Source organism: Hyperolius riggenbachi, chromosome 12 (genome assembly GCF_040937935.1).
Source record: "Hyperolius riggenbachi isolate aHypRig1 chromosome 12, aHypRig1.pri, whole genome shotgun sequence".
Classification (NCBI taxonomy): Eukaryota; Metazoa; Chordata; class Amphibia; order Anura; family Hyperoliidae; genus Hyperolius; species Hyperolius riggenbachi.
In genome coordinates, this window is record NC_090657.1 from 218,775,633 (window position 1) to 218,789,021 (window position 13,389).

Consider the following 13,389-nt stretch of genomic DNA (forward strand, 5'->3'; position numbering starts at 1 on the left):
ATTAGTCTTGCTAATCTCACCTATGTGGCAATATCATCCAAGCAAATACAAGGAACAAAGATTTCAGAGCAGAAAGTCCAACTTTTCTCATTTTTATAGCAAACATAAAAACTCTACAGTAGAAAGTTAGAGCATTCATACAGTATTTTCTCCTAGATGGAGATATGATCTTTAAGCCCCATCTACACTATACGATTCTTAGTACGATTCTATTACGATTCTATTTACGATCCGATTAAATCTGACATGTCCGATCAGGATTCGATTCGATTCAATTTGATTTGCCATTGTTTTTCCGGACATGTTGGATTGAATCGGATCGTAAATAGAATCGTAATCGAATCGTACTAAGAATCTTATCGTGTAGATGGGGATTTAAGCCCAATCTACATGATACGATTCTTTGTACGATTGATTACAATTCTATTTACGATCTGATTAAATCTGACGTGTCCGATCGGGATTCGATTCGATTTGCCATTGCAAAACAATGGCAAATCGAATTGAATCGAATCGAATCCCGATCGGACATGTCGGATTTAATCAGATCGTAAATAGAATCGTAATCGAATCGTACAAAGAATCGTATCGTGTAGATTGGGCTTTAGGTAATGCAGACATAAACTTCTGATACAGAAAGATCAAAAACACAGTAAAATAAAAGTTTTTATTTAAAACTATGTTTGTGAATTGCACTTTCTAAAACTTTGTTTTTTAATTGCACTTTTGTACAAAACATGTTTTAAAATAAATAAATACATAAGGTATATACGGTATTTTGGCAACACTGATACAGAAATTCTGGTTGCGATACAGTATAACCATGATTTTTTCCCCTAAAAATGTCACCTTTTATTGAAAAAAAGTATTTTAAAGTGGATGTTTACCAAGTTAAAAATAAAAAAGTCAGATACTCACCTAAGGAGAGGGAAGGCTCGGTCCTAATGAGCCTTCCCCCTCCTCTCCCGGTGCCCGGTCCTGCGCAGGATCCCCCGTGGCAGTATTCGACCAGTTCGGTCAAATACTGCCACTTCCGCACGCCGAAGGGAGCTTTCAGAAGCCTTCGGGAGCACTCGGGCTCCCGAAGACGGGCCGCTCCATACTACGCATGCGCGAGCGCCCTCTATGACGCACTCGCGTGTACGTAGTACGGAGCGGCCCGTCTTCGGAAGCCCGAGTGCTCCCGAAGACTTCCGAAGTCCCTGCGGCGGCGGACGCGAACGGGGGAGCCAGCGCAGCACCGAGGGCACCGGGAGAGGAGAGGGAAGGCTCATTAGGACCGAGCCTTCCCTCTCCTTAGGTGAGTATCTGACTTTTTTATTTTTAACTTGGTAAACACTGGCTTTAAAGTAAAACTGAAGTGAAATTAAATAAATAAATACTCACTTTTGCAGAGGGAAGGCTCTAGAGCCTGTGGAATCTTACTTGTCCCCTCTTGGTCACCTCACTCAGCGCTGTCAACCCCGTTGCAGGTATTCGACCATCTGGTCGAATATGCCTTCAGGGTACCTCGGGAGCTCTCATGTCCCGGAATACTTCCAAAGACGGCGGCACATGCCCAGCATGGAACCGCCTGTCTTCTGAATCACTCGGATACACAAGAACTTCTGAGGGCTCCAGAAGGCGGCAAATTTGAACGGTAGACAATGCTGGAACGTTTCTACTGAGAGGACAGAGAAAGCTCTTTAGGATCCAGAGGCTTTCCTCTCTATAGGTAAGTATCTGACTTTTTTTTAAGGTCGCTACCGATTTACTTTACATAAAATAAAATAAAAATACTACAATACATAAATATAGAAATACATACAAAAATACATAAATACAGAGCAGTGCAGTTGGAACAGTGATACGTGTGTTTTAGTAAGCTCTGGTCAACATGACCTGAGAATACATTACAAAACAATGCAGTTTATAATGAAGATAACTTTGTTCTTCAAATAATAAAGACCGCCAACACCTGTACTACACATTCCATAGTATAAAGTAGACCCTATTCCATTCTAGTTCTCATGATCTCTCTAGAAGTCAAAACAGTTGTGCCCTTGGACCCAGATTGACTATAAGTGGTAACGTGACCCCTAAAGTGTATTTACAGGAGTGACACCGGTATTTTGTGATCTTTCCACTTAACATCAGGTACCAGGAGTGAAGAACTTCCAGTCACATGGGGCCACCCGGAAGTCACGAGAAGCAAGGCAATTGGCAAGTTTTTCCCGCATGCTGCCTTCATGCTTGGCGGTGAATGTTTTCTCTATGTCCTCTCTGCTCATGGGCTGCCTGTTATCACCAAACGTATGCAGGTGGTTCCTCACTTCTAAACTGCCCTGCAGCAGCTTGCTTAAGGACTCTGTTTCAGCACAGTTACCGTATCGCCATGGTTGTAGCTTCTTGACTACTTCGTATTCAGGATCAAAGTTGGTGATAAACATTTTGTGACATTTGACACACGGTGGAATTTCTTTATATCCATTTATTTCAGTTGTAAACCTGTAGGCCTTACAGTGGACGTCTTCTGGAAAGACTATGCCATGACCAGTGTCTCCACAACTCACCACATATGAAATAGCCTTGTCCCAAACATACAGGGCGCTGATATAGATCATTATCTTCCTTTGAGTTTCACCTTTGCAGGACAGCGACGCTCCATAAAAACACTCTAGAATATTAGCATTGTTGGGATCTTTTATGTAGCTTTGTGTGACCACAGAAGCCGAGAAGTCAAAGTAATTGGCTACAACTTGTTCTCCTTCTTCATTCAGCGTCCGCAGCGATTTGTTCAGTTCCACCAGTTTTTCCATCAGTGACTCTGGGTTTCCCGTATTGTTCACCTTTGTCATCTGAGAAAAACAATGGTTATTAAAGCATTGTTTGTTTAGCTGAAGATTTTTTTTTAAACATAATATACTTTGTGAACCCCAAAATGTTAGCACCACATGCTGCAAAATAAACCTTATCATGCTGTCCTATCCCCAATTAACAGACTTCGTTTCTAATGTGTAGCTCACAGCATGATAAAGCTCCTGCATTTGAAGGGTAATAGTGCCTGGAAAATTTATGATGAGATTATGGCCGTTTAAGGAAACAATTACACTATTGTGAGGTGGAAAGAACTCAGCTACTTAACGGTAGTAGGGTTTCGATGTATCCTCCAGGACAGCTACCTTATTCCTATTGGCGGTCTGCCCCACCGATAGACAACAGCTGCATCACGCTGGTGAGAAGGGCGGAATTCATAGATCATGCCGTCCTCCGCATAGTGCAGAAGACGCCACAAACAAAATCTCAGAGCAGACAGTACCCTGGCTAGAATCTCGTGAACCCAGCGCAGCAAGGCGGGAGCATCAACCACCAGCTGTTGTCTATAGGTGGGGTTGACCACCAATAGGAATAAGGTAGCCGTCCTGGAGGACGATGAGAGAAAGTAATTTCCAAAGTGGTCACATGTCCCTCACAGACGATCCAAGACCTGGAAGACCATCATTGATGGCCAATGCGGCCACGGTGAAGAAAGTGCAGTGTTTAAGATGAACAACCATCCAAATAATCATGAATGAAACTGGCCTCAGTTATGGTGTGGGTAAATTATCCATGACGAACTGCACATGTCTAAGGTGTCTGCACGCTGGGTTCCACATTTGCTAACCTTTTTCCAGAAACAAACACGGCGTGACCTTTCAAGACAGATTTTGACGCAATTGGAACAGGATGAAGAGGATTTTTTTTGGTCAGGCACTATTACACTTCAAACGCAGGAACTTTATCACTCTACAAGCCTCAATATTTTCAGTCTCACACTTTAGTCACAATTTGTAATATAAATTATGAATAGATGGAGCTGATTTCTCAGCATCATACACATAGGGACCAATGATGACACTGACAAAAATGTATCAATATACAAAAATAACTTCCGGGTGCAGGGCCGGCCCCAGACTTTTTTTTTTTTATAGATATACATATGCACAGAGGGAGATACTGGTTTCTTGGCAGTTGGAAACAGACAATATTTCCCTCAATGTAACAAGGTTCACAGACAGCAATCTGTCAGGACCTAGGTTCTGACATCACACTGTAGGAGGGGTTTCACCACAATATTAGCCATACAGACCTCCCTTATCTATTCCAATACAAGGAAGATTTCTCATGAGAAAAGGGGTTTCAGCTATTGATTGGGATGAAGTTCAATGCTTGGTTATGGTTCGTCTTTATAAGGTAGCCAGGTAGGTGCCTCCTCTATAAGGTAGCCAGGTAGGTGCCTCCTTTATAAGGTAGCCAGGTAGGTTCCCCCACTATATGTTAGCCAGGCAGGTGCGCCCTCTATAAGGTAGCCAGGTAGGTGCCTCCTTTATAAGGTAGCCAGGCAGGTGCGCCCTCTATAAGGTAGCCAGGTAGCTTCCTCCTCTATAAGGTAGCCAGGTAGCTTCCTCCTCTATAAGGTAGCCAGGTAGCTTCCTCCTCTATAAGGTAGCCAGGTAGCTTCCTCCTCTATAAGGTAGCCAGGTAGGTTCCTCCTCTATAAGGTAGCCAAGTAGGTTCCCTCACTATAGGTTAGCCAGGCAGGTTCCCCCAATAAAGCCAGCCTGCAACCCCATCTGCCACTGGTTTACCTTCTTGAAACAAGTGGCGGCCGCCTCCCCCTCGCCTACTTCTAGACCTTGCAGATGATCAGCGGTGACCTGCATGCGTTGCAGTGAAGAGGAGAGCAGTTCCCATTGCAGCGTGTATACCAGAAGTACTTTGGGAGGGAGGGGGTAGGCGGGAAGCCGCCTGGCATCATAGGCAACCCGGGCCTGCTTACTCTATACAGTATATGAAATTGAAAAAACAGTGCTCAGTGATCACAATGCTTACATATTCCAGCAGGATGGAGTACGGCGCCTGACGTGGAAAATGGGTGTTGTATTCTTTAAAGGAATTTTGAAACACCCTTTTGTAGGTTTCCAACTTGTCTGTAGGAATAAATTCCTCGGGTTTGATTTGTGGGTGATTGATGTGTCCAAAGAAGAAGATGGAGTGTAATACCTGGGAGAACATGGGAAAGAAGTGTGATATGTAGTCATTTGCATTCTGATAGGGATTATATCACAACAGTTACGATGATCTGTTTAACCACTTCAGCCTTCAGCCGTTTTTCACCTTATGCATCCAAGCAATTTTCACCTCCCATTCATTCGCCAATAACTTTATCACTAATTATCACAATTAATTGATCCAATCTTTTTTTTTCCGCCATCAATTGGGCTTTCTTTGGATAGTAAATTTTGCTAAGAATTATTCTTTTCGAAATGCATTTTAACAGGAATATTAAGAAAAAAATAGAAAAAATTCATTATTTATCTGTTTTCGGCCATTATAGTTTTAAAATAATAAATGCTACCATAATTAGAACCTACGTATTTTATTTGCCCATTTGTTCCAGTTATTACACCATTTAAATTATGTCCCGATCACAATGTATGGCGCCAATATTTTATTTAGAAAAAAAGGTGCATTTTTTTAGTTTTGCGCCCATCACTATTTACAAACTTATAATTTAAAAAATGTTAGTTGTATACCATCTTGACATGCATATTAAAAAGTTCAGACCCTTATGTAACTATTTATGTTTTGTTTGTTTTTTTAACCCATTCGCGGTCAGTCGTTTTCACTTGAGAAATGTTCATCTCCCATTCATTAGCCTATAACTTTATCACTACTTATCACAATGAACTGATCTATATCTTGTTTTTTCCGCCACCAATTAGGCTTTCTTTGGGGGGTACATTTTGCTAAGAGCCACTTTACTGTAAATGCATTTTAACAGGAAGAATAAGAAAAAAACGGGAAAAATCATTATTTCTCAGTTTTCAGCCATTATAGTTTTAAAATAATACATGCCTCCATAATTAAAACTCACGTATTGTATTTGCCCATATGTCCCGGTTATTACACCGTTAAAATGATGTCCCTATCACAATGTATGGCGACAATATTTTATTTGGAAATAAAGGTGCATTTTTTCCGTTTTGCATCTATCACTATTTACAAGTTTGAAATAAAAAAAATATAGAAATATTTCATCTTTACATTGATATTTAAAAAGTTTAGACCCTTATGTATATTTACATGTTGTTGTTTTTTTATTGTAATGGTTTTTTTTTTATATTAAACATTTTATTTGGGTATTTTTGGGAGGGTGGGATGTAAACTATACTATTTACATGACGTCATTCTAAGCGTAACACACGCTTAAAGTGACGCAGGGGGGAGGCAACGGCCAGAAAAAGCACAGCTTCCGAGAGAAGCTGTCACTTTTTCAGCGGGGGAGAGGAATCAGTGATCGGCACCATAGCCCGATACATTGATTCCGTGGCTACCGAATCCGCGGCCGGGAGTGCGCGTGCACGCGCACGATCGGCCGCGGGAGCGCGCGGTAGCGCGCATGGTTCCTGGACGTAGTTTCTACGTCCAGGAACCAAAATAGGTTAAATTGTAATTTAAAAAAAAAAATGTTAGTTACAAATTTTATTTGGGTATTTTTTGGGTGTGAGAGGTAAACAGATAATTTTAAATGTAAAAAAAATAACTTGCTATTGCCGAAATTCTGTTTTGTCCCCACTTTTATTGCCTGATGAAAAAGGCTGAGCCTGCGAAACGCGATGCACTGTTTTCGGGGTACCGTATAACAAATGTATTGATTTCAATGAAGACAGGATCTCTTGTCTGCTTTTGGGAGACAAGCCCACCACTTCCTCCAAGCAATTTGTAAAAAAATTATTGACTTTTATCCTGCTGGCGCCTCTGTTCTACATACACAGTTTTACGCGTCATTCCTCTACATATCTGCTAGCTGTCTAATCTACCATCACTCCAGGTCCGGCTTCAGACTGCTGTACAGGAATACACTTACCCTTTGCATGTAGTGGAGGGTCTCTTCCTTACTGGCCTTTGCATTCTGAAGCTGTTTTTGAAAGACTCTAATGAATTGGGTTCCGCTGGTCACTAGACTTTGCTTCTGCTTCTCTTTATCCTTATAAAACATCTTTTTCTTTCTCTTCCTATAACACAAAACAAAAATAAACAGAGCCTTGTTTTGTGATCTTAGATTTAATTTGCCATCATAACACAATGTTTGCCTTACAGAGAACCTTAGCTGAAGCTGGGGCTCAGAAACAAATACTTACCTACGGAGAGGGAAGCCTCCGGATCCTAATGAGGCTTTCCTCTGCAACCACTGGTCCTCCACCACTTGCCGGGAGCCCCTAGCTGATCAGCTTGAGTTGTGCATTATTGTGATTGGATGAATATATTTATTTCACTATTGAAAATACTATTGATGTAATTTTGCTATTTTTGTATATTAAAATTTCAAGATGATTTTTTCATAATTGGGTTCCAAAGCTCCATCCATATCCTAGTAATTTAATGATGTGACTATAAGTGTAGTGGAACACCGCTAAGGATATATTTATCATCTAACCCTCACAATATTTGGACAATTGATTGGCTGAAACGGGCAGCATGTTTGTACAGTGCTATTTTTTCAAAACTGTCAGCCAGAACAGTCACCCATGATTCGAGCATCTTTACAGTCCTTACAAAATCAGACAGTTAACCACTTCCCCACTAAGGGCTTTTTTCCCTTAAAATCCAGAGCAATTTTAACATTTTAGCTCTGCTTTCATTCATTCAGCAATAACTTGATCACTACTTATCACACCTAAATAATCTGTGCATTGTTTTGGTTATTTTTTATAACAGATTAGGCTTTCCTTGGGAGGCCCTTTTTGACAAGAATTATTTTACATGCATTCCAAGGGCATTAAAAAAAACAAATTCAGAAAATTAATAATTTCTCAATTTTCAGCCATTATAGTTTCAAAATAAACTGTGCTACTGTAGGTAGAACCCACCATTTTCTTTGCCCATATGTCCTGGTTATTACATTTAAATTAAATCGTGACCCTAGTACAATGTATGATGACAATATTTTATTTTTGTAATTTTATTTTTCTCATTGTACTCTATCAGTAATGGCAAGACCTTATTTGCAAAAATAACAGTAATACAACCTCATGGCATACATCTTTAAAAAGTCAAGTCCTTAAGGTAAAAATGTATGAATGGTCCTTTAAAATTCCATCACTTTAGTTTTTGGTGTTTTTTTTTTCTTTACAAATATGTTATACGGGGCAAGGAGGGTCAGAAGGGTTTAATGGGCTTGTTATAGGTTTATAGGTAAAGGGAATGTTTTTTTGTAATATTCTTTGTTGTAATATTTTCTGGGGCCACTAGATATCCTACATAGCCTGCTGTCTGGTTAAAATGCTAAATCACAGCCTTCCAGCAGGAAGTGAGTTTCATTTTTTATTTTTTTTACAATGGAATGATCACTGTTGCTTAATGCAACAGTGATCATTTATACATTCATAAGACACTTTGATTGGCTTTGGGAACATATGTTCCCATTCATCATGACACCGCGGGCACGCAGCTCATAAACAGAAAGGGACACCAGTTAAATTTCCCAGATTCCTTTAGTTTACTTTGTATGGGGTGCCTCCAGGGATGCAGATACCTTTTGTTAATCAAAAACCTTGAGGCCTTGCAAACCAACATGGCTGCATCCAATTTTGCACCTACATTTTAGTATACAAACATTAAAATATTTTTTTACATTTTTGTAATATATAAAAACCGATACGGTAATAAATATAATTTCCTTTCCCAATTGCAATTGCAGTGTGATTCCATCACAATTTTTCCAATTTTCCAGGATGCTACCCTCTGCATTTTATCTTTTTGTGTCTGCTTACGCGTTTTGATATTTTTCATTGGATTGGCTAGGAATGCAAGCGCAAATGCTGAAAAAGTGTAGCAGACAGACCAACGTTTGCGGTCAGGCTAAATCGTATCATACTAGTTGGCAACATTATGTAGCCTGTGTCCTGGCATTCAATTTGCACATATTTGAAAACTGTTGCAACAAATCAATTGCGTGTCATTTAAAACATGCCTTAACAAACATGACAAGTCAAAACATTAAAAGTTACCTCTTAAATTCTGGCCCATGATTGAAATTGTTGTTGTTCTAGGGAAAAGAGAGAGAACACAAAATAAGATACAGAGAATCAGGTTCAAAATAAAAATCAGACTGTAATTACATCTAAAAGCAGTATAGAATCCTAAAAAGACAACTGAAGTGAGAAGAGTATGTCATATTTATTTTCTTTTAAACAATACCAGTTGCCTGGCTGTCCTGTTGGTCCATTTGGCTGCAGTAGTGTATGAATAACACCAGAAACAAGCACGCAGCTAATCTTGTCAGATCTGACAATCTTGTCAGAAACACCTGATCTGCTGCATGTTTGTTCAGGGTCTATGGCTGAAAGTAATAGAGGCAGATGATCAGCAGGACAGCCAGGCAACTGGTATTGCTTGGAAGGAAATAAATATGGCAGCCTCCTTGTACCTCTCACTACATTTGTCCATTGAGGTGCACACTAACAGTACAATTTCCAGAATGATTGACTGTCCGATTTGATCATTGCAATTGATCAGAAACTATAGATCAGGACCACCAATGGAGGGGAAAAATTATAAACAATCTGCTCATCCGGTCAGACCAAAAGAATCATTTGGAAATACAGATGAATGAATAATCAATAGAACGATGGGTTCATCATCGATCAGCACAAACTGTACGGTCGATTGTTCAGGAAATTGGATCATTAGTGGCCACCTTTAGAGTACTGTAAGATCATCATTCAAAGGTTAACTACTTGCTGACCGCCTAACGCCGATCGGCGTAAAGTCCTGGGGCTTCGCTTTGCAGGAGATTGCACGCTGCCCGCGCATCTCCGCTTGGTAGGCGATCACCGATCGGAGACTGTTAGACGGCAAAACCGCCGTCTAATTAGCATGTACAGCGCTGTGATCTACAGCAGCGCTGTACTGGGGAAAGCCGTGTGACTCCAGAGTCTCGGCGGTGATGCGCTGAAATAGGCTGAAGCCTATGACAGCCGATCACAGTGATTGGCTGGGTGGCGGAGGGAGGGCAGGGCCACAGTATAAATAAATAAAAAAATACACAATTTTTTAAAAAAAAATATATAAATATTTATAAAAAAAACAAACAAACATTGGGGGAGTGATCAGACCCCACCAACAGAAAGCTCTGTTGGTGGGGAGAAAAGGGGGGGGGGGGGGGAATCACTTGTGTGCTGTCTTGTGTGGCCCTGCAGCAAGGCCTTAAAGCTGCAATGGCCTATTTTACACAAAATGGCCTGGTTTTTAGGGGGGTTTAATACTGTGGTCCTCAAGAGGTTAAAACATGAACCTCTGTATGGCCACCATTATAGTAATTCATCTCCTGCCCCTGACTGGCAGGATTATCTAGCCTTTCCAATATGGCGACTGGCTGGGATTTAGGATCGGCTCATAGTGAATGTAGTGCGACAGTGGATCTGATGCCAGGCAGATTGCATTCCTTTCTCAGTGTTATGGCAGTGCATCCGCTGTGGGCTGATCATTGTGCAGAAGGGTGTTGTGCACTGTAAAGCTACGTACACATATTAGATTAAAATTGGTCGAAACGAACGTCGGCCATTGATTGTTCGTTTAAGCGGTGCGACACTGGGCGATCGACCGCATACACACTTAAATGATCGTTAGATGATCTAACCATGTAAGAATGCGGAAGTGACGTCAGAGGCATAATTAATCAAATGACTGATGCCAGTACAAACCTGTGCAACAACGAACGATCAAAATGCACGGAGCGATGTGGGAAGTGACTTATGTAAACGATAGAAAAATAATGAAAATAAACAAAACACAACGATTGTGGAGCGCACCCACTGTTGCGTGCAATAACAAAACGATTGTTATCCGTCGCTTAATTATTAATACATACTGTCTCTGCTTAGCGATCGTCGCTCGAAAGTATCCAACACATCGGATCATAACAGACTCCCAATAGCGATTATACGTTGAAACATCATTAATCAGTTGTTTTAACTAGGTTTTGACCAATTTTTATCTAATGTGTGTACATAGCTTAAAGAGAATCTGTATTGTTAAAATCGCACAAAAGTAAACATACCAGTGTGTTAGGGGACATCTCCTACTCCCCTCTGTCACAATTTTGCCGCTCCTCGCCGCATTAAAAGTGGTTAAAAACAGTTTTAAAAAGTTTGTTTATAAACAAACAAAATGGCCACCAAAACAGGAAGTAGGTTGATGTACAGTATGTCCACACATAGAAAATACATTCATACACAAGCAGGCTGTATACACCCTTCCTTTTGAATCTCAAGAGATCATTTGTGTGTTTCTTTCCCCCTGCAGCTCTCTTCCACTGAAGTGTCAGACTGTTTCTTCCTGCAGAGTGCAGACAGCTCTGCCTGTATGTAATTCCTCAGTATGTGAAAGCCCAGCCAGCTCAGAGGAGGATTTATCCAGCTTGTAAAAGATAAGAGAGAAGCTGCCCTTATGTAAATAATACACAGGCAGTGTGCAGAGAGGAGCCTGGAGGGGGGAGATTCATCACAGAACCACAACACTGAAGAACTTGGCAGCCTTCCAGACACAGGCTGACAAGTCTGACAAGAGAGAGATAAGTTGATTTATTACAGAGATGGTGATAGTAGAACGTGCTGCAGTAAGCCAGGACACATTAGAATAGCTTTTGGAACTTGTAGGATAATAAAAAACAGGATGCAATTTTTGTTACGGAGTCTCTTTAAGGGATTCTCTGCCATTACATTGTATCTCTATCTTAAAATATAGAGAAAGCACCCTATATGAATTTAAAGAGTTTAGCCTGTCTAATTCCCCTTCATCTGTGACTAATCACAAGCTGTAATTTGGTCTCTCAGCTCAGGAATTTCCTCTGCCATGACAAAGCAGCTAATTTGTAAACACTGGATGTTAGCAATATGTCTGCTTCCATGAAAGCAGGAAGTAGACACAGTGCAGATTTATTGCAGGATTTGTATCAGCTGTAACAAAGAAATGTTTTTCTCTAAAGGTAGTATGCTGTTGCTTATCTTTTAGCGCAGAGCGGAAGTTCTGAGTCCAGGCCCTCTTGAAATTGCGTAATCCAAACCAAAATGCCTTTACTTACATTGTTCTGTATGAAGTTACAGTTGTCTGGATTGGTCTCCATGATGTCAGGTTGTAGTTCACGTCCGTCCATCGAAATTTATCGACAACTTCCTGATAAATAAAGATAGAAAATGAATTGGTTTTGTGTTTGTTTGTTGTTGTTTTTTGTTTAGACTCAATATAGATTGGTTTAAGTGATCAACGTAATGAAATACACTGAATGCATTTAAAATCAGTATCTCCATAGGTTGTATGTAGTTCTAACTATAATTTAACGCCACAAAATGTCCACAGTGTACACACTGTGCTCTGCTGATTCTTAGTTCAGTAACCATTTGTAGTATACCGCAGGTAGTGCACAAGTCGCCAAAACCCACCCTCAAAAAATATGCAGTACAAGCAATTTGAAAACATTTATGGCCTTGTTGCCCTTTCCTGACTTGTGAGCAGCCACAATGTGCAGCCGCAGGTCCTCACTGATCTCCTTTGTCTTAGCCATGACTGTCCACAAACCAGCTGCAGAGAGCTGCTCTTTTTCACCTGTTGAGTTGATTAAAACAGCTGTTCCCAAAGAATCAGGGTAATTAGGATGTTTTAGAACAGCTTGGGCTATTTGGAATGGTATAGAACTGTGGATTTTCCCACAAACTGTGACAGTTTGTGAAGGGTATGAATAATCTTGGACTGGACACTTTTTGCTCAAATGTAAATAAAAGCTGAGAAATGTTTTTTTCCCCCCACAATCATGCCTCTTGTGCATCCTCTTATTATCTTTTGGGAGACACCTTTGCCATTTCCCGTCAAAAAATGACTTGCTGGTTGAATAAAAGTAACTTTAAGTGAAAATTTGCCAGGGGTATGAATAATTATGGGCAGCACTGTAAGTATAAATGCACCCAATTATCCTGCCTCTGGTTCCCTTTACGTTATCTGCTTATTAGTGATTGAAATGATTTCTTCCTCACAATACTCAGTTTCTCACAAGAATAATGCATATAAAGCATTCCTACCTTTTTAGCAGAGGCTGCCGGTCTCGTATAACAGTCCTGCTTCTATCACTGGGAGTTGCTTACTGCCACCTCCAGGCGATCTCCCCAGCCATATAATGAAACCGAGGAATGGAAACTGAACTGTGAGGAGGAGGAGGGAGTTCAGCAAGCAGGAAGAGCGAGTGACATCGGCTCTCAGCTCTATCACATTCCAGCCCACTGAGCCTCCTACAATCCAAGGGCGAGGCTGTCTGACAACTGCTGGGGGGAATCCCCGAGTCATCTGCACACACACCTGCATAGCCCAGTGTAC

At 40.7% G+C, this 13,389-nt stretch overlaps 1 protein-coding gene across 1 annotated transcript; it reads right to left on the reverse strand.

Annotated features, from left to right (window-relative positions):
• Positions 1–1,337: 1,337 nt before the first annotated feature.
• Positions 1,338–13,183, reverse strand: LOC137541250 (uncharacterized). The gene is made up of 6 exons (XM_068262455.1): positions 13,098–13,183; positions 12,107–12,198; positions 9,033–9,070; positions 6,890–7,037; positions 4,852–5,022; positions 1,338–2,837 (listed from the first exon to the last, which is right to left on the reverse strand). Exons 2-6 carry the CDS (start codon positions 12,176–12,178, stop codon positions 2,133–2,135), a joined length of 1,134 nt encoding a protein of 377 aa, XP_068118556.1. The 5' UTR covers positions 12,179–12,198; positions 13,098–13,183; the 3' UTR covers positions 1,338–2,132.
• Between the last annotated feature and the right edge of the window lie 206 nt (positions 13,184–13,389).